Raw genomic sequence first — 25,417 nt, forward strand, 5'->3', positions numbered from 1 at the left:
CCACATCTCCACTTCTGGCTTTTGCTGGTTAATTGGAGACTAAGTCTCATCGACTTTTCCGCCCAGGTTAGTCTTGAACTGTGTACTCAGATCTCAATGTCCTGAGTAGCTAGGATTACCAGCATGAACCACCAGTGCTCAACTTGGACTCACATTTTGATGGAAAGAGAACAAAGAATGCATGGCTACCAAATAGCAGAGCCCCTGGAGCGCAGCAACTATCCCTAGACTTTCTATATCACAAGCCTGAAAGTACTTTCCCAGTGTGGTCTGTTCCTCTGCCAATGAAAGATGATGATCACAGCCTAAGCTTTCATTAGATTCATGTATTTTGCAACAGTTCCATGCTTTCTTTACTCAGACACTGTTAATCGAAGCAATACTCCTTCAAAGAATTGCATTGGGAATAGGCAAAGCAGCGTAAACAATGGGCATATTCAGGAATGTTGAGGAAAGGGAAAGTTGTAAAAGCAAAATGGGAGAAACTTAATTAGGTAGTTTGATCCAGAATTCATTGGTTTTGGAGATGGGAGGAAAGCACCAGAGGTGAGCTCACGGTGGAGGTAGTGTTCCTGGGAAAGTGTTCTGTTACATGCATTCCATTTTGACTGTTGCAGTCTTATTTGTTAAAGATAAATGGTGTTCTAGAAATCTGTGCATAGTGAGAAAATGGTGCAGAGCCCCGGGGTCCTGTAGAACAAAAAGAAATGTTATGAGCTTTTATAAAGTTTGTGAGAAAATATCCCCTAAAGGCCCACTCATTACTCTCTGCCTACTATTTTGTCTGGGTCTGCCAAAAACAATTTCAGAGTACAGAATCATGCCTGTAATCCTGGCTACTCAGGAGGCTGAGATTTTAGTATTGTGGTTCGAATCCAGTCGGAGCAGGAAAGTCCAGCAGGCTCATCTCCAATTAACTACTAAAAAAACCGGAAGTGGCGCTGTGGTTCAAAGTGGGGGAGTGCTAGCCTTGAGCAAATGAGCTCCAAGACAGGGCCCAGGCCTCAAGTTCAAGCCCCGTGCCTGGCTGGCTCAGATCTCAGCTTCCTGAGTAGCTAGGATTACAGGCTTGAGTCACTAGCACCTGCTCGAACCAAATTATCTGCTCTTAGGCTTCTGATATTTTTACTTTTTAAACACAGAACCCAAATTTGGAGTTGAGTGCTTGTACAACTATTCAGGATTTAGCTGGTTTAGCTGGTTTAGCTGATATTGCTGCTTCTGCTTTAAGAAACCTTTTGCTCTTTAGAGATGGTGAGAGACAGCTTCGATTTTTATCTAGACCACGGGTTCTATGGTGGTTGCTGCTCCCAGGCCAGGGGTAGTGGCTTAGACTTCCTGTTCATATGGTGCCCTGTCACCATTAGCTTTTGCCTTCTGCTCTCGGTAGCTGTAGCTAATTTATCTTCCTCTTGGAGAGGGGCCCAGGGTGTCGGCTAGGACCCGCCTGCTGCTCCTCCCACCATGGTCCCGGACTCTCGGAACTGGGCGGGATCGTTGGGAGGAGCCTGGGCGGAGGGGGGCGCGGGGTAGTAGCCAACCCCGACCGTCTCCAGGAGACCCCAGAGGCCCCGTGGAGGCGAAGGCCGGTCTGCCCGGGGCCACACTGCCAGCCAGGCGCGTCCCGGGGTGCCGGGGTGCGGGCGCCCGTCCTGGGGGCGGGGCGGGGCGCGCTCCCCGGAGACTTGGGCGGGCCTGGCTCGGCGCGGGGAGGGGGGACGGAGCCTGATGGGCGGGTGGGCGCGCGTGCGGCGGCGGTCCCGGGGCGGCGGGCTCCTCCCCGCCAGTGTGCCCGGCGGAGGCGCCCGGCGCTGAGTGAGCCCCAACACGGCGGGCGGGCGGGCGCGGGAGGCGTCGCCTTGCGCCCCGGCCGCACGGCCATGCCCGGGCCCTAGCGCCTGCTGCAGCCCCGCAGCCTGCGCCCCGCAGCCTCTTCAATGGGCAACCTGCTCGGCGGGGTCAGCTTCCGCGAGCCCACCACCGTGGAGGACTGTGACTCCACCTGGCAGACGGACTCGGAGCCGGAGTCCGAGCCCGAGGAGCCGGGGCCGGGTGGAGGCGGCGACGAGGGCCCGGAGCCCGATCCCGAGCCGCCCGCACAGTCTCCGGAGCGAGCCGGCGGGCGGCCGCGCGCCAGCCCCGCGCGTGCCCAGGACGCCGAGGCGGCGGGCGCCGAGCAGGTACGCGACCCCGCGGGGGCCTCGGGCGGGTCGGGGCTGTGCGGAGGGCGGGGTGCCGGACGGGCGTGGGGCCGACCCCGCGGGGGCCGGCGGGGGCCGGCCTGGGGCCTGGCGGCGGACGCCGAGCGAAGTCCCTCGAGGCCGAATCCCACGCGAATAGGTGTTTGCGTTGCCTCTGCAGCGCAGCTGGCGGGTGCAAAGAAGGGTGGGAGGAAGCGGTCTAAAAATAGGGCATTGCAAGAACTCGCCTGAGTGGGGTTCGCGGTTTAACCAAAAATCTGTCTATTCGGGATAAGCCCGCCCTGCAGTTGCCGAGCAGCTCGCGGTCTCTCCCGCGGCGAGGCTCCATCCGTGAAAAGTGTGGGAGACGGGCCCCGTCCAAAGTTACCAAGCCACGAGCCCCACCCCCACCCAAGTGAGGCCTTCCAGCCAGCTCGTTCTTCAAAAGTCTCATTTCACCCAGAAGACTTGTTGATTCAAACATCCGACCCACACAGTTGGAAGGGAGGTTAGCAGAGATAGATGGCCACCCTGCCTCTCGGAGGGACTGAAAAATAACCAGAAACTTTAAAAAAGGAAGACCGATCTAGCCCTGCCCTGAAGACTGCCCAGGATTTCCCATTTGGGCATTTGCATAAGGCCGTCTCTATCAGTTATGGGGGCTCGAGTTGGGGAAGACCGATGTACAGTGTGGCCTCAGGTTTTAGGGAAACCCCCCACATATTCCAGCGCATGCTGAGATAATCCCTCTGCTCAGGAACCATAAAGTCTCAATACAGGCCCTGGCTAAGCATGCTGTTAAAATGAACTGCAGTTTAGGGTGAAGGTTTTTTTGTTTTTAATCTCCATTTTAGAGAAAGCCAAGGCTTTGGAGAAAGAAACTTGCTCAGGTCCTAAAGGGAAAGAAATGAATCTAATGAAATCCTATTGATCCTAAAGTCCATTCACAAATCAAGTATGTCTGTCACCAAAGTCACAGCCTGGGGCCTGTTGGAATCTTGAAAACTCCTATGGCCTCTTGTCCTCTGCTTTGCTATGGTCTCACTGTTGACTGCTAAATCCACCATAAAAAAGTATTATATGCTATCTTCAGTGTTTTCCCTTACATTCTTCTAATTCACTAATCTTTGAAGCAAGTTTGTGATCTCAGAAAGCACCAGCATACAACATACAAACGTGTTTCAATTCATGTTTCATTTATTCATTTATCATTACAGTTTCAGTTAATTACAACCTTAGTAAACAGTGTCTATCTCCCACTCCTCTTTAATGGCTATTTATGTTAGCATCACCATATAACTTCTAAACAGATACACTTTTTGATTTTATTGTATGTGTGTGTGTGTGTGTGTGTGTGTGTATCTGCACATGCATGCACACACTTACTCAGGTAAGTGTACTTGGGCTTGAACTCAGGCCCTGGGCACTGTCCCTTATCTTTTTTGCTTTGGCTAGTGCTCTGTAGCTTGAGCCATAGCTTTGCTTCTGGCTATTTGTTGGTAAATTGCAGATAAGTCTCATTTTTCTGCCCAGGTTGGCTTTGAGCTATGATCCTTAGACCTCAGCCTCTGGTATATCTAGAATTTACAGGTATGAGCAGTAGGAGCCCGGCTGATTCTATGTTTTCTCTATTATTCTCATTGGTTCTGAACTCCTTAAAATCCATTTGCAAGTATTACTGGAGCTGCATTTAAAGTGTGTTTCCGATCTTCTGTGATCCTCATCCCATTGAATAACAGGCCAGTGATGATACCATTTATTGACTTGAGGATGTGTAGAGAGCAGCTTTAGAGATTAAATCCTGTTTGCCATCCAAGTAGAATTGTTGAGTAGTTGATGATGTCTATAAATAGAGGTGTAATCCAAGACTGGAATTGTCAGCTTTAAGATCCATGTTATTTAATGTCCAGGGAAGATAAGTGGTCATGAGAAGTCATGAATGGGAATTAAGTACTGGTCACTCCTCTGTTCAGATGGTGTGAAGAGGAGAAGCCAGAAATAGAGTCTTAACCACCAATGAGTCAAGAAGCAAACCAGAAGAGTGTGATATTCTGAAAGCCAAACTGTAACCATGTCTCAGCAAAGAGGCCCTAAATGGCCCTTTATTGTTGGGAGGTTACTTGTGAGGAATGTTGAGATGTGATTGTTGAGATGGAGATTTGTTGCTCATCCTCCTATGAACCTGGAATGCTTTGACCAGAATCTTACTTTGATGGATCATGGGAAAAGGGGAGAGAGGAAGAATGAGCAATTCCTTGGTGATAATTTACTATAACAAAGAGCAGAGATACAGATTTAAAACTGGGGTGGACTTTGGGCCAAGGCAGATATATACTTACTTTAAGACTGAATTTACCACTATGTATTTGTTTGCTAAGGCTCAGTAAATGGAAATTCTGGTGACTCATAGAACAAGAATGGTATTTTAAGCAACAAAATGCTTTCCTGAACAGATGAAGGAGATCAAGATAGAGTTAAAAGAAAATAATAAAGATAAGTTGAAGTAGCAAGGATAGGTGGTAGCAGGTTGCTAAGTTTGGAGGTTAGAACATACAGTTATTCCAGTTATTCCCTGGAAACAGGGAAAGGTGGAAGTCCACATCTCCATATCACAGCAAGAAAACCAAAATGCAGGTACTGCATAAGGCCTTACAAACACTAACTAAAAGAATTTAGATTCATTTTAATGTCTTGAATCTGTTTTGGACTATTGATCCTGACCTATGGAAACCAAGGTTTCTATATATCTGTCACTGTTACCGGGACTAAAATGGATTCATACTGAACTAGTTGGGCTCAGAAGCTGGCTAATTATTGTGCTGGCATTGGGCTCTCAATCTTGTTCAGCTTCTCTAAGCTTCTGTTACCTTGTTTCTGAGATGGAAACACGAATAATAAATGTGTTGTATGAATCAAGTGAAACAGTATACATGTAAGTGCTTTGTAAATGGGAAAGTGCATTTCTACATAAATGGAGGTCGATGATTCATATAGTTGTAGCTCACACTAAATAGATTCAGAGACTTGCTAGGCAGAGCTATTTTGAAACACGTGGCAAGGGCCAGAACTGAAGTGTTTGCTTGCTTATGTAACATGACGGAGTAACTAATGTTAAGCATTGGAGGAGTTGGTGCTAAAGTAAGTATCTCTGTACTTGGAGTAAGAGTGAGAATCATACCACTGCCAAAATGTGTGAAAATTGCTTCAAAGATGCCAGTCTGTCAACACAGATAAAGGGTAGAAGATGATACAAGATTCAGGGCAAATATCTTAATGAATAACACAGTCTAAACAGTGTTGTCTTAGCATGCTCACCAGTCTCATTGTCCTGCTTGGCACTGGACACAGACACTTTATAATGCATGATAAGACTACGGTTATTAGTTATATTGACTTTGTATCCAAAAAATGACATCATGGTGGTGGGAATTTGGCTTAGGATATAAACAGTGCTAGTAAACGATCACATTTAAATTATGTCAATCTGATGTTGATTCCATGTGAAAACTTTCTATTGCTTTATGTGTGTATATGAATACATATATGTACACACATATCAATGTACATATACAAATATATTTGTTGTTTTGTTTTTTGTCGTTGTGGGGCTTGAACTCATGGCCTGAGAGCTGTCCTTGAGTGCTTCAGCTCAAGGCGAGCACTCTACCACTTGAGCCACAGAGCTATTTCCAGTTTTCTGGTGGTTTTTTGGAGATAAGAGTCTCACGGACTTTCCTGCCCGGGCTGACTTTGAACCGTGATCCTCAGATCTCAGCCTACTGAGTAGCTAGGATTACAAGCATGAGCCACTGGCACCCAGCTTCATTTGTTGTTGTTGGTGGTGGTCATGGTGCTTGAACTCTGGGCCTGGGTGCTGTCGCTGAGTTCTTCAGCTCAAGGCAAGCACTCTACCGCTTTAGCCACAGCCCCACTTCCAGTTTTCTGGTGGTTAATTGGAGATAAGAGTCTCACGGACTTTCCTGCCCAGATTGGCTTTGAACCGTGATCCTCAGAGTAGCTAGGATTACAGGCATGAGCATCAGTGCCCAGCCATACATATATTTTAAACATGTACTATATATATACATATATGAATATATACACATTTTATATACATATGTATTTTAAATTGCTGATTTATATCAGTTTATATCATCATTGAATGGATAAATGAGTATTCTTTCTTTTAGAAAGTTATTTAGGTTGTTTGGGGTTTTTTTGGTCCTGGGACTTGAACTCACCTAGGTACTGCCTCTGAGTTTTTGTACTCAAGTCTAGTGCTGTACCACTTAAGCCACAGATCCATTTCTGGCTGTGCCAGGTGGGGGTGTGTGTGTAAAGGGTGTGTCTGTGGTTAATTTGAGCTAAGAATCTCACAGACATTCCTGTCCAGAGTGCCTTTGAACCAATATCCTCAGATGGCAGCCTCCTGAGTAGCTAGGAGTATTGGCGTGAGCCACTGGGGCCTGGTTATTTCATTTGTTTTAAAATCCTCTTTTTCCTTCATAAATACTCTTTGAATTCCAAGTGCAGCTAAATGTAATTTTGATCACACCTACCTTTATAGAAATTAATTTGTCATCTAAACAATGTTTAATATCACATAAAATATTCTATCTGTGTGTCTGTGTGTGCTGCTATTCTGGCTTGAACTTAGGGCTTGCGCTCTCGCTCAGCTTTATTCACTTAAGGCACTCTACTACCACCTCCATTCCAGCCTTTGCTGGTTAACTGGAGATCAGTCTCATGGTCTTTTCTACCCAGACTAGCATTGAACTGAAAGAGATCTCAGGTTCCAGGTAGCTAGAATTTCAGGTGTCAGCCACCAGTGCTCAGCTTTAAGGTATTCTAAAGGACCCATGTTTAACACCTGGTAAAATGTCTTTTGAATTCATTTTATGTTCTAGTTTTGATGGATATTGAAAGGCATTTGGTAACAGTAAAGTTGATTATTCACTAACATACTTGAAGACCAAAGTTTTTGGTGCAAATGAGAGAAATAAAATGCCAGCATATGTTGCAGTGTAACATTGTTGAAAAGACCTTTATAATATTTCCATTGATCTTGACAGGATGATGATTATTTGAGGTTTCCTTATGGATGTTCATTATTTTAGGCTTGTTCTGGAAATTCTCAGAAAAATTCTGCATGTAAACAAGAGTTTCACTTTTTATTCTAGGCTGGCGATTCCACAGAAGGGACCGCCAAACCAAAGAGAAGTTTTTATGCTGCGAGAGATTTGTATAAATACCGACATCAGTACCCAGTAAGAGTTCAGAATGCTGTTTTTTTTAAATTATAAAACCTTTTCCTTCTGTCTTACTAATTTTATGGTAACTTTTTTTCAAGTAAATATTTGTGTATATTAGAGATTTATTTATTTTTTCTTTAGCAGAACTTCAAAGATATCCGCTATCAAAATGACTTGAGCAATCTTCGTTTTTATAAGAATAAAATTCCATTTAAACCAGATGGTGAGTAATCTATGTTGATAAAAAGCAAACTTTATATAATGACATACACGAGTACTTTTTTGTCTCTTCCATGGTTAGTACATTCATACTGCATTTGTTCATTAGACTACTATTTGGTTCAGTGTGTCCCCACAGTGATAGGCTCTGGAATTGGGGATATTCATGTGATAAATTCTAGAGAAATGATTGATTAGTGATATTTCCCTACTATTCGAATACCACAACCTGAGGGTAGGAGGGACAATTTTTGTGTGTATAAGAGAGAGAGCACAGAGAAGAAAGGGAATTTATACAAGCATAAAATTTTAGATTATAAAGGACTTTAGAGAAGATAGTACTCTAGTATCTCGTTTAAAGATGAGCTCATTGGGATTTAAAGCCTGAATGACTGGCTTGCGGGGCACTCATTGAAATGTAGCCTTGGATCCAGGTCCCAAGGTCCACTGTGTTTTCTAGTATGTGACACCTAGAAATTATTTAGAATGTGAATGAAAGTGTTATGTGAATTTGGAATTGTTTTTCCTGTTACTTTTAAGAATTAGGGCTTAAGCCTATAATACTACCTGTTCAGAATGCTGAGATCTGATGATCTTGGTTCAAAGGCAGCACAGACAGAAATTCCTATCTTCAATTAACCAGCAAAAAGCAGAAGTGGAGGTATAGGTCAAGTTTTATAGTGCCAGCCTCAAGCAAAAATGCTACACAAGAGTATGAGGCCCTGAGTTCAAGACCCAGTACTCGCACAAAAACAAACAACAAATAAAAAACTAGGGTTTAGCAAGCTGTACTCATTCCCCCTGAGTGTTTAAGGACTGTGGGAAGAGGACACAGTAGATTTGTTTTTGCCATCCAAATATGTCTCTCTCAAAACTCTGTAATTTCCCTCATAGGATCTTTTCTAATGTGCAGTGAGAGGGGGCAGGTATTGTGGGAATCTTACCTCAAAAATCACATATTGTTGCAGAACACTGTCTGGGGTTCATGGTGGGCATCCTAATTCTTTCCAGGTCAAACCAGCAAAGCTGATGCTGCGGTTTTCTGTGTCATTTGACCAGGTGTTTTTTATTTTTCCTCTTCCTCTCAATAAACATAGAGGCAAATTTACAACAATGTGAGTCAGGGAATGAGGGCCATAGATTGTAAGAGCTAGCATTCTTTGGCTAATAAACTGGAAGGAGCAGTAGTAAGAACTGGAAGGAGCAATGGTAAGAGGAAATCCCAACATAGTATGTAGCCCTAGAAATGTACCAGTTGGACTTAATAACCTTGCTGAAATGTCAAATCTACAATGTTGAACTATCACAAAATTCTGCCCCGATTTAGAGGGAAGCACAAAAGTGAACTGTTATATTTTCTCGTGTGTGTATGTGTGTGTGTGTGTGTGTGTGTGAGAGAGAGAGAGAGAGAGAGAGAGAGAGAGAGAGAGAGAGAGAGAGAGAGAGAGAGAGAGAGAGAGAGAGAAAGAAATGGAGAATTAAGAGAGAGTATGATACTGAGGCTTGATCCAAGGGCCTAGGAGCTGTCTCTGAGCTTTTTGACTCAAGGCTATTGACCCACAGCTCCACTTCCAGCTTTCTTTTGATGGGTAATTAGACATAAGCTTCTTGGGAACTTTTCTACCCTGGCTGGCTTCAAATCATGATTCTAAGATCTCAGTCTCCTGAATAGCTAAGATCATAAGTGTGTACCACTGTGCCTAGGTAGAAGTACACATTTTGTTAACCAGTGGAAATATGTTAATTAAATTGCTGGAGTTTTTTTTTTAACTTGGAGGTAAAAAAAATCTTTTGAAGAAATGTAGCAATAGAGCATTCATCTAACTGATTTAAATTTCATAAAATCTAGCTAAAGGAATGCCTGCATGTATTAAAAATGTTAAACATGAATTCATGATGATATTTAATTCTATTTTTTGTGTTTCTAGTAGTGAATTAATTAATTAATTAATTGTGTCAGTCCTGAGGCTTGAACTCAGGACTTGGGCACTGTCACTCAGCTTTTTCATTCAAAGCTAGTGCTCTACTACTTGAGCCATAGAGCTACTTTAAGCTTTTTGGTGGTTAATTACCAACCTCCTGCTGAGGCTGGTTTTGAACTGTGATCCTCAAATCTCAACCTCTCTGATAGCTAGGATTACAGGAATGAGCTACTGGCTCTTGACAATGAATTTATTTTTGAAGTAATTACAATACTAAGGTCAAGCAATACATTACATTTTTATATTCTTTATTAAAGGATCTATTTTAAAATCATATGAGATTGGTAAGAGTCAGATATTTTAGATAAGGTCACATAAAATGTTACTCTAAGGCGTTATATGAATGACACCAGCTCACACCTTTTCTCTCTGGTATCTACAACACGCACATACTGCTTGGAATAGTTTCTCTTTGTATGAGCAGAGAGGATAGAAATGTTGTTCAAGTGGTAGAGTGCCAGCCGTGAGAAAGAGCATGAGGCCCTAAGTTCAAGCCTTAGTACATACTAGTACACACACACACTCAAGTGCAAGCATTCATGTGCCAAGTTCTATACATGGGCAGAGAGTAAATAGTTAATATTTTTGCATAACAGTTATTATTGCAACTATCCAACTCTGCTCTTGTAGTAAAAAGCAGCCACTGACAATATATATGTGCATGTGAATGGCTGAGTTCCAATAAAACTTTACAAAATAGCTGGCAAACAATGGTTTGCCCACTTGTGTTTTGAAGTACATTGACCAATGGAATATTCTGTGATTTGATGTGGCACTTACTATTTTTTTCTGTCGGTGGTAGGGCTTGAACTCTGGGCCTGGGTGCTGTCCCTGAGCTCTTCAGTTCAAGGCAAGCGCTCTATCACTTGAGCCACAGCACCACTTCTGGGTTTCTGGTGGTTAATTGGAGAGAAGAGTCTCATGGACTTTCCTTGCCCGGGCTGGCTTTGAACCACAATCCTTCGATCTCATCTCCTGAATATCTAGGATTACAGGTGTGAGCCACTGGCGCCCAACTTATTTTTTAATTAGGTTTATTACATAACAAGTATATGCAAAAGTAGCACTGTGGCTCAAGTAGTAGAGTGCTCATCTTGAGCTGAAGAGCTCAGGGACAGTGCCCAAGCCCAGGGTTCAAGCCCCATGACTGACCATGAGTATATGCCATGGTGTATTCATCTTTTAAGAGCATTAGTCATATGCACAATTTCAGTTCTTTTTTAAGTTTTGAGGTAAAATTTGGGTTTTAAATGTGAAAATGTTTCTTTCTTTCTTTTTTTTTTTGGGTCCGGCCAGGGGGCCTGAACTCTGGGCCTGGGCACTGTCCCTCAGCTCTTCAGCTCAAGGCTAGTGCTCTACCACTTGAGCCACAGCACCACTTCCGGCTTTTTTTCTTTTTGCTTATGTGGTGCTGAGGAATCGAACCCAGGGCCTCATGGATTGCAAAGCAAGCGCTCTACCACTGAGCCACCTTCCCAGCCCATGTGAAAAATGTTTCTATGACGTTGTTTCACTTTCTGAATATTCTCTCTTTAGGTGTTTACATTGAAGAAGTTCTAAGTAAGTGGAAAGGAGATTATGATAAACTGGAGCGCAACCACACTTACATTCAATGGTCAGTTGTACGTTCTCTTTCCGGTTTTATTGTGTGTGCCCTGTTTATTGTGTGTGTTTTCTAGACAATGTTAATAGAGAATTTTTATTTTTTTAATAAACAGGCTTTTCCCCCTGAGAGAACAAGGCTTGAACTTTTATGCTAAAGAATTAACTACATATGAAATTGAGGTAGAGTAAGCTCATTTCATTTATTCATTTTATCATTTTTTAAATCCTTAGGAGCTTTCAATATGATATGTCAGTTTATGAGTACAATGCATCTTGAATAAAATGGTCAAATAATATTATCATCTTATTGTCCTGGTAACTACTAATAATCTCAGTGGACTTTTTCTGTTTCTGTTTATTTTCATACTCAGGAATTCAAAAAAACAAAAGAAGCAATTCGAAGATTCCTTCTGGCTTACAAAATGATGTTAGAATTTTTTGGCATAAAATTGATTGATAAAACTGGAAATGTTGCTCGGGCTGTTAACTGGCAGGAAAGATTTCAGCATTTGAATGAGTAAGTCAAGCTCTGGGCATGAATCAGTCATCTTCCATTGGTCAGAGTTCTCTACAGGAAATAGGTACAGCTGGCTTTTGACCCAGGGATTTGGGTTTAAAAGCCAGTCTCCAAGGCATTTTATCATCTGTTCTACATCCAAAAACCAAACCAAGCAATAGCTAAAAAGAAGGAAATATAGGTAGAAAAATCTGATATTCAACTTCAAAGCTGTTTCTTCCTCAAATTGTTTGCCACAGTTATGTATGGCCTCTGTCTCAGAGCCATATTTCTCAGAATTTATGGTGACTGCCTATTTACAGTTTTTCCTATCCCGTCAACAAGGCTGTATGCTGCTTGGGGTAAAAAATCATTCTGTAAAAGTAAGACATGCCCATACTAAAACAAGGGAAATTGTCATTATCTTCATTGAGATTAAAAGAAAAACACATTTTGGGCTAATAAATCCTAAGACCTATAAAGAAAAAAAATACAGTTTATTTGGATTTTGTACATCATTTTTATTGTTATTATAAAAGTGGTGTACAAGGGGTTACTGTTTCATAAGTCAGGTAATGAGTACATTTTTTTTTAGGCAATGTTACCCCTTCCTTTGCTCTCCCAGTTTTTTCCTTCCATCCCCACCCACAAGTTGTACAGTTCATTTTCAACATAGTGTCTAGTGTATACCACTGCTGCATTTGTTCATCCTTTGTCCCTCCATTTCTGTACTCCCTTCACACCTTCCCCAGATATATAAATGAACAAATAAGTCAACAAATAGGAAAAAAACCCTTGTTTCCATTTCCTGGAATTCCTTTCTATAAATATTATTTTATATGATCAGATCCATTATTTAGATTCTTAAAGCTATATTTTACTTGGATATTTATAACTTTCGTTAGAACTTGTAACCAAAGTTTAGTTTTTAAAATATTTTCTTTATATGTGAACTGGCTTTTTTGATTCCTTTTTAATTATAGGGTGATTATGAGTACTAGACTCCAAAACCAACAGTTTTGAAGCACTTTTTACAGCACATTATAATTAGCTGAGCTGGGCAAGTACTAAGAGAAAAGAATTTAAAGCTAACATAAGCATTTTCTGTTTGGCCAGAATCATCTATGTTGGCATCAGCTGTTTGAGTCCCTGATATTTTTCCAGACTTTTTACCTTATTTTGGTAAAATGAGTATAAATATGAATGTCTAGCTTTTTTTTACTCTGTGATAAACAATACTACTAAAATGGTAACTTGTTCTATAAAAAATTAATGTGCATTAAATCTTTTCAATCCTAACTGGAAGATTCATTCATTTATAATTCACATAAAATATATGTACTTCTAACTAAGAAATGCCAATTACATTGCTAAACAAACTTTCTAAGCATTGTATCACACTTCCAAGGTTCTGGTCAAGAATGTCTAGGCACTAGACTGATGACTATCATCTTAGCTATTTAGGAAGCTGAGATTTAAGGATAGTGCTTGAAAGCCTTCCCAGACAGAAATGTCTGTGAGACTCTTACCTCCAATTAACCACCAAAAATCTAGAAGAGGATCTGTGATTCAAGTGGTAGAATACCAGCCTTGAGCAGAAAAAGCTAAGGGACAGCATCCAGGCTCTGAGTTTAGCCCCAATACCAACACACACACACACACACACACACACACACACACACACACACTGTATGTGTAAGGAAGAACTCTGTTCATATGAAGGATGGTTAAAGTAAACCTTAGGAAAAGCCTTCACAGCACCCAGGCTCTGAGTTTAGCACACACACACACACACACACACACACACACACACACACACACACACACACACACACACACACACACACACACACACACACACACACACACACACACACACACACACACACACACACACACACACACACACACACACACACACACACACACACACACACACACACACACACACACCCTCTCTCCCTCTCTCCCTCTCCCTCTCTCCCTCTCTCCCTCTCTCCCTCTGTCTCTCTGTCTCTCTCTCTCTCTCTCTTTCTCTCTCTCTCTCTCTCTCTCTCTCTCTCTCCCTCTCCCCCTCCCTCCCTCCCTCCCTCCCTCCCTCTGGAAGAACTCTGTTCATATGATCTATCTCTCTCTCTGGAAGAACTCTGTTCATATGATCTCTCTCTCTCTCTCTCTGGAAGAACTGTTCATATGAAGCATAGTTAAAGTAAACCTTAGGAAAAGCCTTCACAGCACCTCTATCAGTTTAGACTTCCACCTCAATTTGTTCCTTTTGATTGAAATAGTAATCTTGTGTAGGCATTTTTGTTGAATGAATAAATCATGAACGAAATATGGTTTTCAGCTTAAATCCTCCTTGGGGTTTAATTGTCAGAACCTGTGATAATTAACTAGAAGCAGCCTTTTCTGTAGGTTTTAATTAAATGAGTTCCTGGCTAGAGGGGAGCAACTAACAGCCCCCTCCCTCCTCTGCCTATCCCTCCCCACCAGCCAGTGTCTTCCATTGCCTTTCCAGCCTATGTTCGAGTCTGCCAGTAAGCATCTTTTCTCCTCTGCTTTAATTGCCAATTTTTTTTATTAACTAGATGTTAAAAAATTATGTGGGATGATGTGAACTTGTCTACTCTATTTTTTTCTTCAGCTGGATTCTTTTCTGATTTATTCTTAAATGTCACAGCATAGACATGCTTTAATCTGTATCTTGAGCTTTTTAATGTAAGCAGGGAACCAACATATTTTTGCCAGCTTAAGTGAAGTGAAATAACATTAGGGGAATAAGAGACTATGCCAAAAGAAGTGAAATATTTTCAGGCATAAAAGTAAAAATGTAGAGACCAACCAGTAGGATGGAGATCCAATTTAACTTGTAATTAGCTCGGGTTACTTATCAAATATAGCTCAAGACTGGGCCATTTCAGAGACCTGGGAATCACTTGTAGCTTTTATTTTGTAACTTCTGTCTTCTGGTTCTTGTTTTTAGTGTATTCTGTCCTCATCTTCTGACAATATCAACACTATTTATTTCCTTCATCACTGTCTAGAATCCCAGCTCCTCTCTTTAACCCATGCATTCAATTTAGACTGATTATATGAAATTGAACTGGCTGCAAATATAGTATTTGTATTTTTTTTCTTTTCCTCAAACATTCTTCTACCTTTCCATACCTCTTTCTCATATTTGTAGAGGTTGCTTAAGAATTTTTACACTGTTTTGAATACACAAACTTCCATAAACTTAAGAGTTAAGTCAATTTTGCTATTAGTGGTACATGATTATAACTTTTTCCAAATTATATTGTCTTAAAAATCTAGTAAACAGCGGGCGCCGGTGGCTCATGCCTATAATCCTACTACTCAGGAGGCTGAGATCTGAGGATCACGGTTCAAAGCCAGCCTGGGCAGGAAAGTCTGTGAGACTCTTATCTCCAATAAAGCACTAGAAAACTGAAAGTGGCACTGTAGCTCAAGCGGTAGAGGGCTCACCTTGAGTTGAAGAGCACAGGGACAGTGCCCAGGCCGAGTTCAAGCCTCATCACCCACAAAAAAAAAAAACTAGTAAACTATAGATTTATAAAACTAAAACACACCAATGTTACATTTTACCTTTGAGGCTTCAGAGTGAACTTTAAGATGATATTTTTTGGTAAACTCCAGAAGGATGGAGATGATTAAAATAAAAAGTATGTTGGGCTTGTCTTTCTCAGTATTTGGTTAGTCCAAATCCATAAGACTTTTGTTTTGTGATAACAAACCACTAAGGTACAAAACCATGGAACTATCCTTTCAAAGCTCAAAGAACTTACCATCACCTTTACCATCCTTCTGAAGTCATTTGATACTTACTTATAAGTAAAACCTGTGAGCGCTTTTAGAAGCTAGGGCGGTATGTGCAATACTTGTAGAGAATTCAGTGGATGAGATAAAAGCACAGGTTTTAGGAAGTGAAAATGTGGGGGCTGATTAGCCAGGTGCTACTAGCTAGCTACTCAGGAGGCTGAGATTTGAAGATAGCCGTTCAAAGCCAGCAGAGTTGGGGAAGTCAGTGACTCATCTCCGATTAACCAGCAAAAAGGTGAAAGTGGAGCTGTGACTCAAGTGGTAGACTGTTAGCTTTTAGTGAAAATGCTAAGGAATAGCGTCCTGCCTGAGTTCAACCACTAGTACCAGAGTGTGTGCTATGTGTGTGTGTATTGGAAAATAAATCCCTAGGCTATTGACAAACATATGATTAATATGTTTAACTGAGGATTCCTTTAGGATTTGGCTGGGCATGTGTAATAAGATGAAGTGAATTTAGTGAGTTGTGCAGAATTGATTTGGAAAGCATTACTCCAATAATTGTCTCAGTTTTGAAATAAAGAGGAAATAAAGAGAAAAGGTATCTCTGGAACCAAGGCCATAAGAAATAAGATTGATATTATCCTGATAGAATAACAAAAGAGAAAAATGGCCAAGGTGGGAGAAAATTAGGTTATTAAGTTGGAACCATTATAAATATGTAGTTCTCAATACTAAATCCCTAGATGATTATAATAATATAATAATTTTAAATATCATCTATCTCATTTTTCATGCATATGTATCATTCATTTGAATTTTTCAACAGTCCAGTAAGTTGTTGTCCACTGTTTTCATTTTATGGATGATACTGGAACTTGGGTAGATATTATAATTTCACATAGTTTCTCAATGATAGAGCTAGCTCTCTAGGGTGGGACTGATTTCCAGGGTCATGCTCAACTGTTAAGGTATGCTATTAAGTCAGTTGTACATCATTTGTCAGAGTTGTTCTAGCCAAGTAGAGTGGTTTGCTCTGTAAATTAGCTTTTATTTTCTTCTATGCTACTAGGGTTTTTACTCAGAGCCTCCTGCTTGGTAAGCAGGCATTCTACCACTTGAGCCATACCACTATCTGGCTTTTTCCTTGTTATTTTGGAGCTAGAGTCTACCTGGGATAGCTTCAAACTATGATCCTAAAGATCTCAGTTTTCTGAGTATCTAGGACTACAGCATGCCCAGCTTAAATCAGCTTTTGCAGTGCCTTTTGCTACAACTTACATCCGCTGTTACTGAGATGAGCGCTGTATACAGATAGGGTTGCACATATACAAGGTCCACCTGTGCACAAGTGGGGATCTGTGCACAAGATCCCCAGATGTATGCTGACACTTTGGATGTCGCAGAATCCTATACATAGTTTGTTCATTTATTTATATGTCCATAATAGAATTTAATTTACAAATTACTCATGGAAAAAGATTCCCAACAAAATCTACTCATAAAATTAAACAAGTATAACAATATAGTATAATAAAAGTTATGTTAATGTAGTCTTATTGGCTCTTCCTAGAAGTCCTATTGTTCTTTTGTTACCGTTATGATTATTGGAGAAGGTACAATGCAGACCACCTATCCTCAATATGTTTAGAAAACTAACCATAACTCAACATCCATGGGGAAATATTTAAATAACTTTTTTCTAATATAAGGAGTGAAGAAATGCAAATTTATTATTTATATTTAACTTCCATGTAGATTAGCATTACATTAATATATAAGAGCTTAGTATCTGATTTATTCTTAATAGTATCTGATGTGACTTTTTTTTAAAAGACACCAGTTATAAAAGTCTTTTTTTAGTAGTGTGCTTTTCCTCTACCTAAGTTCCTTCCACTCATTTTATTTAATCTTCTCTTTTCCAGGTCCCAACATAACTATTTAAGAATCACCCGTATTCTTAAAAGCCTTGGTGAGCTTGGATATGAAAGTTTTAAATCTCCTCTAGTAAAATTTATTCTTCATGAGGCTCTTGTGGAAAATACAATTCCCAATATTAAACAAAGTGCTCTGGAGTATTTTGTTTATACAATTAGAGACAGAAGAGAAAGAAGAAAGCTCCTGCGGTTTGCCCAGAAACATTATATGCCTTCAGAGAATTTTATCTGGGGACCACCTAGAAAAGAACAATCAGAGGGAAGCAAAGCCCAGAAAATGCCTCCTCCTCTAGCCTCTAGTCAAAACAGTCAAAGTTCTATGCACAAGAAATCCAAGGACTCCAAAAATTCCTCCACAGCTGTTCATTTAAATAGCAAGACAGTGGAAGAAAAAAAAGAGCCAGGGCTAGAAACAGACAGGCCCAGCCCAGAACCCAGCAACGAAGCTGCCAAGTCAGGACACACAGACAAGGACAGTAATGCTGAAAATTCATATTCTCAGCCTGAGAAAATAGCCACCAATTCTGCAGACTTAAAGGAAAATGGATCTCCTTCAGGAAAAGATGAAGAAGGCGAAAGTCATATTCTAGACTGTGACAATCCTACAGATTCCAGTAGCCAGGATGAGGTACTAGTACAGTGAATCATTAGAAAACCACAGACAGGCCCATTCAAGTTAAGGGGATAGAGAAAGCACTATCTAAAATTTATTCTAAAGAACAGAGAGGAGGTCATGTTTCAAATATTCACCTTCTGTTTGTGATTTTTGTTGTATTTTGTGTCTTTATTTAACTCTTGGATGACAGATTAAGATACTTAACAAGAAGTTTTAAGACCAGATCCAATAAAATGAATGTATTCTCTAATGGTTTTAAGGATTTAAGTTTTCAAGTTTTAAACTATTTTAAACTATTTTCCAGTATTTAGAAATACTCATGTACTGTCTGATATAGCCAATATACTTTTGAAAAATGTCAGTCTACTCTGTGAAGAAAATCAAGAGTATCATTTCATTATATAGTCATACTTTTGTCTGATATTGAGGTGAGTTCAGAAGCTAAAAGAGACAGTCTAGTCACCTCAAATGTACTTAGAAAGTAATTTGGATCCTGTGATGCCAATACCTCAGTGGGCTTACTTATAGATTCTGATAAGTGAAATGGATGTCCTTGGGAAGGTCTGGCCTCTCTGGTGTTGGTCAGCCCTGCTGTTTCCTCTCCCCGTTTCCTAAGCCCCTTCAGCCACCATCTTTGTTGGCTTCTGTCTGCATTTCTAGTACAGACTAGTAGGATCTCCTATATTGATAACTATGTGGAAGAAATGACTTTTTTTCTGTGGTGGTGTTGCTTGGGATTTGAACTCAGGGCCTTACACTTGTGAGGCTGGCACACTACCACTAAGTCATGCTTCTAATCTTGTGTATCATTGGTTATTTTTAGAACAGGATTTCCTTTCCCACCTGAGCTGTGATCTACCTACTTTTAGGCTTCCTGTAGTTGCTAGGAACATAGGCACTTACCATTGTGTACAGATTTCTTCTGTTAAAATGGAATCACACAGACTTTTCTGCCCAATCTGGCCTTGAACTGTCATCCTCTTGATCTCAGCCTCCCAAGTAGCTAGGATTATAAGTAAGAGCCAGTGGCATCTGGACTCATTTTTTTAAAAAAATGATGGTATTGTGATTTGAACTCAGGGCTTTGCACTTACTTAGCATGAGAGATTTTTTTTTAATTGTGCAATTTTAGGCATTTTCTGTGTTTAAAATAATAGAACTATTTTAAGTGCTTAAAAACAATTTTGGTGCAAAAGTCCAAAAATAAAGAATGAAAGAACAGGAAGGATAGGAAGAAAGAAAGGAAAAAGAGGACTTGGCTTCTTATGGCAATTACATGTAAGTTGGGTGGTTGATTGTGAATGAAAATGTCTGAGGAATTAAAATATGAGAAAAGAAATTACTTATTTTCAGAGGCTTGCTCCTTGCACTGCCACTAAGCAGCAGTCCCTTAAACCATTAATAACTTGGCATTATATGGATCATGAAGTTACTAATATTGCTTGGTACATAATGTCTCTTTAAATCATTTCTATAGTTTACACATCTTTTAAGTAGTCACATGTTGAAATTGAGAACAGTTTACATATATTTAGATCTAGTAAGTACTTAAGATGTTCCATAATATAACATTGATTAAAAACAATTCTGTTTCTTATAGTAGTATTACCAGTTACTATTACAACTCAGAAGCCAATCTGAAACACTGTGATGAGAATTTCCAAAGCATTCATACAAATATAGATAAAACAATAAACAAACATTTTCATTTTAGAAAAGAATTGACTTTTTCCTAGGCATAAACTCGGAGCCTTATAATCTTGTTTGGCTTTTTCACTCCAGGCTGGCACTCTGTCTGCCATGGAGCTCACTTCCATTTCTGTTTGGTTTTGTTTGTTTGTTTTTCTAGTTAACTGGACATAGATTTTCTGTTCCAACTGGCTGTGAATCTGAGATCCTCAGATCTCGGCCTTCTGAGTAGCTAAAATTGCAAACATGAACTACTTGCCTTGACCTTTTTGGAAAAAAAGTTGTTTAAGAAATCACTTTTACCCTCCAGAGAATTTTTAATATATCCTATATTATATCATATAGTAATACAGGTAGTATATTCTTTTAGTTGCTTCAGAATTTACACCAAAATATTCAATTGCTGAAGACTGATTTTTTATATGAACCTTAGTAGCATTCAAGTTATGTATCCTACTCTCATAAGTAGATAGAGAATATTATTTTTAGTTCCAATAGTTTATTATTATTTTGTGTTTTTGACTGTTTTGTGAAATACTAGAATTTTGTTTGTTAGAATCTGTGTGTGTGTGTGTGTGTGCACGTGTGTGCGTGCACATGCAGGCACACACACACACACATGTCAGTATTGGGGCTTGAACTCAAAGCCTACAGGTTGTCCTTTAGCTTTTTTGCTAAGAGCTGGTGCTCTACCATTTGAGTTACAGCTTCAATCCTGGCTTTTTGGTGGTTAATTAAAGATAAGAATCTCATGAGCATTCTGCTTGGGCTGGCTTTGAACCACGATCCTCAGTTCTTGGCTTTGGATTACAGGCATGAGCCATCAGTACCTAGCAGTATTAGGATTTTGAGGTAACAACTTAGGTTTACATTTTAGTGTCTGTTTTACATGCAAGAACCATGCACCTGTTACTGGCGTGTGTGGTAGCATGTCCTTTTAGATTTCAGTAAACGTGTTCACATGGTTGAGGGACAGTAGATTCTCAAATCAGGCTGAATTATAGGAATATGATTGATGCAATTCAAACTTTCATGACAAGTTTGTATCTATGATAATGTTTCAGACTACTTTCTGGATATTTAATTTTAAAAATATGTGACCAGATACAGAAACTGTTTCTCAGTTACCAGATACTAAAGTAAATGAATATAATCTGAATTCTATAGAACTTGTAGTATATCAGAATCCTTTTAGAAATGAAAACATTTCACTTAACAAGTTAGATTTTAGAATGTCATTCCTTACTAGGGATTTTGTTAGGTTGTGTCATTTAGGTTGAGAATACTTAATCTCCAGGGGAGAACTCCCTGGCTTCCATCTAAAATAGTGGCCTTTTCCCATTGTGGTGTTTATTTTTTTAATGCATATTTGTATGTGACAGGATGTTTCCTACTTTTAATCTGTAATTAACTACTGAGAGGATGCTGTAGTGGAGATCCAGTTAGAGGATGATACTCCTTTTGCAGATTAAAAAAATGGACTATCTAGAACTTTTTAAATTAAGAATACTTTGTACATTTAATAGTTTTTAAAAAAAAAAACAAGAGCTATAGCTATGTAAATACATATGAGTGTCTTAGATAGGAACTATCCTCTGGGTTTGACTCCACTCTCTTATATTTCTAAAATTACCATATGCTTGCAGAAATTTACTGAGAAGCTGTTACAGAAAATGCAATGAAGCATGGCCAAATAACTAGAAACATTATGAAATACTTGCAAATAGATTGCCTTTATTGTATCATGGGCTGCAATAATACTATATTAATTATTGATAAAATACCAACTTGTATTTCATGAGATATAGGTGTTATCTTGCTTGATGAGTCTAATGCATTTCTGATATTTTGTGCCTACATATATCAAAGGAGAGACTATGTGAAAATACTTTGACATACTGTAAAGTATACTGTAAATATGTATTTCTGTACAGTAGAAATGTTTCTAACTTTGATTATTGTGCCGATATACATTTTCATGTTTAATCTCATTAGACATTCAAAAGCATAGTAGTAGAAGTGAGCACACACCTGCCTTGTCCAAATCAAGGCAAGATATTAGTTCAAAATGATTTTATAGTTTTACTTTGTTTTAGGTTTTGGGAATACATGTTTTCCCATCTTTAAGGAGAGGAAAAAAAATCTACAACTCAGGAGTTACTTAAGGAAGTGCTAAGCAGTTTTTGCCAAGTATTAAAGATACAAACATGTAAACTACCATAAAACCTATTATTATCATTATATGTCTCATTTTGTCACATAAAATTACCTACTCTGCTTCTAGTTTTTATACTTTAATCTGAGTAAAAGTAGGAAACAGAAAAGTACAGTGCTACATCTGAGTATTTAAAAAACAAATTTGGTAAGTAAGCCTCCGTGTCACATGGTCAAAAATCAGTTAAACTGACAAAGGTTATTTGATTAAATGTTAAATATCATAAATTTATAATACATTTTTGATTGAGTTTATAACACCAAGTAACTAAATCAAACGTGTGTGTATGTGTGTGTGTGTGTGAATACTGAGGCTTGAACTCAGGGCCTGGGCATTATTCCTGAGCTCTTTTGCTCAAGACTATATACCACTTTGAGCCACAGCTGTATTTCCAGTTTTCTTGTGGTTAATTAGAGCTAAGAGTCTTATGGACTTTCTTGCCCAGGCTGGCTTTGAACCTCAATCTTCAGATCTCAGTCTCCTGATTAGTTAGGATTACAGGTGTGTACCACTAGCACCTGGAACTCTGTTTTATTTTTCACTGAGTAAAATTTCTTTGTGGGGGGGCGAGGGGGGATATGGTTGTTAAATATAAAGCAGGCTGGATTTAGACCTGCTGGAATCATCCAAATTATGTGTAGAAATCATCCAAATTATGTGGAGAAATGTGGCCTGAGTCAGCATTGCACCAGGAAATTAGTAACAGTGGCTATTAGCAGAGTTCCTCATTCTTTCAGTGTTGGGCTCTGTACTGCTTACTACAGGAACAGATTTGTGTGGGTTAGCTTAGGGTGACATCGAGTGCTGTCCTGCCTCTTCCTTTGTTCTAGTTATCCAACCCACCCAACAGATTGCAGTTCAGGGACACAGTCTTTTTAGAAGTCTCCTATTACTGAAATGAATAATAATACAGTGATAAGTACAAATGCCCGGAGGTGTCCAGATGTGCCTTAATGAATGCATATGGTTTTCATTCAGAAGTTTACAATTTTACTTCATTGTAAAATCTTTTCATATGAAATTTTCCATAAACATCAGTTATTTTAATGAAATTTATTTTGGTGTTTTATTGTTTTGGAGAAATTGCCATTTAGAGCTTCATAAAGCAGTATATTCACCCCAATACTTGACACATTATATTTGTCAAAAGGCTGAGGAAGTAAGATCGACCTGTGTTGTTTTCTATATTATGCTTTCTTAGGTTTGCTACATGATATTCTATTTACTTTCAAGCTCCTTTAGCTACTATAAGTAATATTTATCTGTTTTGTACTTCCTCTTCTTAGATAAAAATGGATGCAGAAAATAGATTCATATTAGAGGAATTATTAAATGTTTAATTCCAGTAGATGTTTGCAGAAATCTGGAGTGAAACTGAATTTTTTTCCATGCAGTAAGCTTACCTGAAATATTTAAAAAGCCACCCTCTTACTTTTGTTCTAAATTTAAGACCGTATTCTTTTTCATCTGCTTTTCTCTGTTCTGTTGGGAAGTTTAGAAAATAGAAATAGCTGCTGCTGTTGCTGCTGCTTTCTTCTTCCTTCTTCTCTTCCTTCCTCCTCCTTCTTCTTCTTTTTTCTTCTTTCTTCTCTCTCCTCCTTTCCCTTCACCCTCCTCCTCCCTCTCCTCCTCCCTCTCCTCCTTCTCTCTTCTTCTTCTTCTTCTTCTTCTTCTTCTTCTTCTTCTTCTTCTTCTTCTTCTTCTTCTTCTTCTTCTTCTTCTTCTTCTTCTTCTTCCTCCTCCTCCTCCTCCTCCTCCTCCTCCTCCTCCTCCTCCTCCTCCTCTTCCTCCTCCTCCTCCTCCTCCTCCTCCTCCTCCTCCTCCTCCTCCTTCTTCCTGCTCCTCCTTCCTCTTCCCCCTCCTCCTTCTTCCTCCTCCTCCTTCTTCTTGTTCTCCCTTCTTCTTTCTTCCCTCCTCCTTCTCCTCCTCGTCCTTCTTCTTTCTTATTTCTACTGTCTTCTTTCTTCTTCTCTGGGCTTGGGTGCTATTCCCTCAGCTCTTCAGCTCAAGGCAAGCATTCTACTGCTTGAGCCACGGTGCCACTTCCAGTTTTCTGAGTGGCTTATTGGAGATAAGAGTCTCACAGACATTCCTGCCTGGGCTGGCTTTGAACCACAATCCTCAGATCTCAGCCTCCTGAGTAGCTAGGATTACAGGCATGAGCCACCAGCACCCAGCAAAAAATAGCTTCTTAATATGTTTGTTTAATGGAATTAAAGTTTCTGTGTGGAGAATCTTCTGAAGTGTGTGTCCTGATAGTGGAGCCAGCCCAGGGTGCACCCCTCCACTGGCTGGATGGTCCTGAGAGGCTGAGGATTGTAATGGGTGTTGATCTTGAACATGCCCATAGTCTCTGATTTATCAGTTTGGGGATGAGAGGCACCTTCAACTCCATACACAACTTGAATTTCTATCAATTTACACCGATTTTCTGCTGAGATTTATTTATTACCATTTTATAATTGTTTAGAAAATGGAACAAATGGACATCTGCTATCTAAATTATAGATATTATCTTTTATTTGGTACTAGTACTGACCTTTGAATTCCTCACTTGGCTCACTTTACTCAAAGCCACAATTCCACTTCTGGGTATTTGCTGGTTCATTGGAAATAAGGGTCTCACAGTTTTCTGCCTAAGCTGTCTGAACTAGGAGGCTTAGGCCACCAGTGGGCAGTTTATAGGTATAATCTTTTTTTTTTCCAGTCATGGGACTTGAACTCAGGACCTAGATACTGTCCCTGAGCTTTCTCCTCAAGGCTAGCGCTCTATCAGTTTGAGCCACAGCTCCACTTCCAGTTTCCTAGTGGCAAATTGGAGGTAAGAGTCTCATGGACTTTCCTGCCCTGGCTGGCTTTGAACCAAGATCCTCAGATCTCAGCCTCCTGAGTAGCTAGGATTATGGGTGTGAGCCATTAGCACCAGTTTAGCTATTATCTTTATAACAATCTTGGGAAACATATTCATATACCATTTCACTACCTCTATTCTTTAATCAAAATTCCTTTCTGGTGGTTCTTTGATAGGAACCTATAGAAAACATCTTACAAATGATTCCAAATAAAAGCATTCCACACATTCATGCTCACTTGTTTTATTAACAGATCTTTTTAGAAACAAATCAGAATACCTTATAGAAAATATTTAAGTGATGATGATATTCCCATTTTTAAATGATAGAGGAGTTTGTAGGAAAATTTATGTAAACTAAAGAGATTAGTTATAAGCTTGGGCCTAAGAAATGTTCAAATTCTGCCCTTGTTGGTTAGTGAGCAATTGTTTTTTCAGTGCTGTTAGATTTAGTTTAATATGAAGAAGACATGCAGTAAGATGAAAGAGTGGAAACAGGTAACAAGAAGCCACAGAAATAATACAGCAATGATAAGTTTGTGTGAGGGCCAGAACAGCCTGGAGAAGCTTTGTGGTGGAGGTGTGCTTTTAAAGA

General features: G+C 39.7%; 1 protein-coding gene across 2 annotated transcripts; it reads left to right on the plus strand.

Annotated features, from left to right (window-relative positions):
* The first annotated feature begins 1,810 nt into the window (after nucleotides 1–1,810).
* Nucleotides 1,811–18,214, plus strand: Ogfrl1 (opioid growth factor receptor like 1). 2 transcript variants are annotated; one of them, XM_070012150.1, is made up of 7 exons: nucleotides 1,811–2,180; nucleotides 7,361–7,447; nucleotides 7,574–7,655; nucleotides 11,170–11,248; nucleotides 11,352–11,418; nucleotides 11,610–11,755; nucleotides 17,440–18,214. In XM_070012150.1, exons 1-7 carry the CDS (start codon nucleotides 1,938–1,940, stop codon nucleotides 18,092–18,094), a joined length of 1,359 nt encoding a protein of 452 aa, XP_069868251.1. In that variant the 5' UTR covers nucleotides 1,811–1,937; the 3' UTR covers nucleotides 18,095–18,214. The 2 variants fall into 2 exon arrangements, with proteins under 2 accessions (XP_069868251.1, XP_069868252.1); XM_070012151.1 differs by having other exon boundaries at nucleotides 7,577–7,655.
* The last annotated feature ends 7,203 nt before the right edge of the window (nucleotides 18,215–25,417 follow it).

This window comes from Dipodomys merriami, unplaced genomic scaffold (genome assembly GCF_024711535.1).
Source record: "Dipodomys merriami isolate MVZ:Mamm:240054 unplaced genomic scaffold, mDipMer1.0.p SCAF_89, whole genome shotgun sequence".
NCBI classification, from domain to species: domain Eukaryota; kingdom Metazoa; phylum Chordata; class Mammalia; order Rodentia; family Heteromyidae; genus Dipodomys; species Dipodomys merriami.

What these genes read in the sequence shown, in the direction of transcription:
- Ogfrl1 (XM_070012150.1), top strand. Translation starts at nt 1,938, where the DNA reads ATGGGCAACCTGCTCGGCGGGGTCAGCTTCCGCGAGCCCACCACCGTG. An exon ending in AACCACACTTACATTCAATG is followed by an intron (nt 11,249 to 11,351) that starts GTCAGTTGTACG and finishes TTTAATAAACAG; the next exon opens with GCTTTTCCCCCTGAGAGAAC. An exon ending in AGATTTCAGCATTTGAATGA is followed by an intron (nt 11,756 to 17,439) that starts GTAAGTCAAGCT and finishes TCTCTTTTCCAG; the next exon opens with GTCCCAACATAACTATTTAA.